This window comes from Egretta garzetta, unplaced genomic scaffold (genome assembly GCF_000687185.1).
Source record: "Egretta garzetta isolate BGI_Z169 unplaced genomic scaffold, ASM68718v1 scaffold557, whole genome shotgun sequence".
NCBI classification, from domain to species: domain Eukaryota; kingdom Metazoa; phylum Chordata; class Aves; order Pelecaniformes; family Ardeidae; genus Egretta; species Egretta garzetta.
Window position 1 is genome coordinate 710,568 of NW_009260264.1, and position 854 is coordinate 711,421.

Below are 854 nucleotides of genomic sequence, written 5' to 3' on the forward strand. Positions count from 1 at the left end.
ACGCTCTGCGTGGAGCAGAGCAGCAGGCTCGGGGTGGAAGCCAAGGGGCAGCCCCTGGGGATGCTACCTGCTGAGCCAGCTACTCCCACCCAGGAGCGGTGATGTGAAGCAGCAGCTGCACACCCTCCAAATCCTCTGGGTTAAAGAAGAAAAGATGTTTATGATCCTGAGACACGGGCAGCAGTGGTGCCAAGCATGCAGAGTAAGAGTCACCGATGTCCATCCAGCTTTTGGAAGCTGCCCTCCTCTCTCGGGAGCTCCTGCCCTTGTGTGCCCAGCCTGGCATCCCAGACAGCATTTCGCTTGCAAAGGAATAGGGCAACACGCAATTATCAAATACAAAGATTAAGATAGGGTAAACGTTTTAAGCACAGTTTTATGACTGACAACACCGTAATCACTCTTGGGTGTGATTCTTTTTGGGTGATGGGCATTTCTTACTCTGGTTTGAACACTTGTGTGCCTGTAAGCTTGTCTGCTTCTTCCACCCGCACTGACTGCCTCTCCTTACAACCTCCTGGGACCCCACCGGCAGAAAGCAGTGCCTCCCCAAACTCCTGAAAGAGCTTCGCATCCTTCCTCACCCGTTCCTGCAGCCTTCACAGCGGCCGGAGATTTGCCTAGAGGGGGAAGGGGTATCCCTCAGCAGAGGGGGACCGATGCTGCCCACCCGCATCGGGTGGCACTGCCACGCCGGTTTCCTTGCTGATGCTGATGCCAAAGTCAATCCCCCGATGCCACGGCTGCTCCGCTGGAAAAGCCGGGCGCTTCCCCGGCCCTCGGGAGGATGCAGGCGGCGGTGACGGCTCCAGGCGTGGGCTGCCAGGGGTCGCATCGAGGGGCGCGGCGGGGGA

General features: G+C 58.2%; 1 protein-coding gene across 1 annotated transcript in view; it reads left to right on the forward strand.

Moving 5' to 3' along the window:
* Positions 1 to 659: 659 nt before the first annotated feature.
* Positions 660 to 854, forward strand: part of SLC10A4 (solute carrier family 10 member 4) — a 2,931-nt gene continuing 2,736 nt past the window's right edge. Inside the window, exon 1 of the mRNA XM_035897701.1 lies at positions 660 to 799. Within this exon, the coding sequence (XP_035753594.1) occupies positions 660 to 799 (140 nt within the window). The remainder of the gene's footprint in view (positions 800 to 854) is intronic.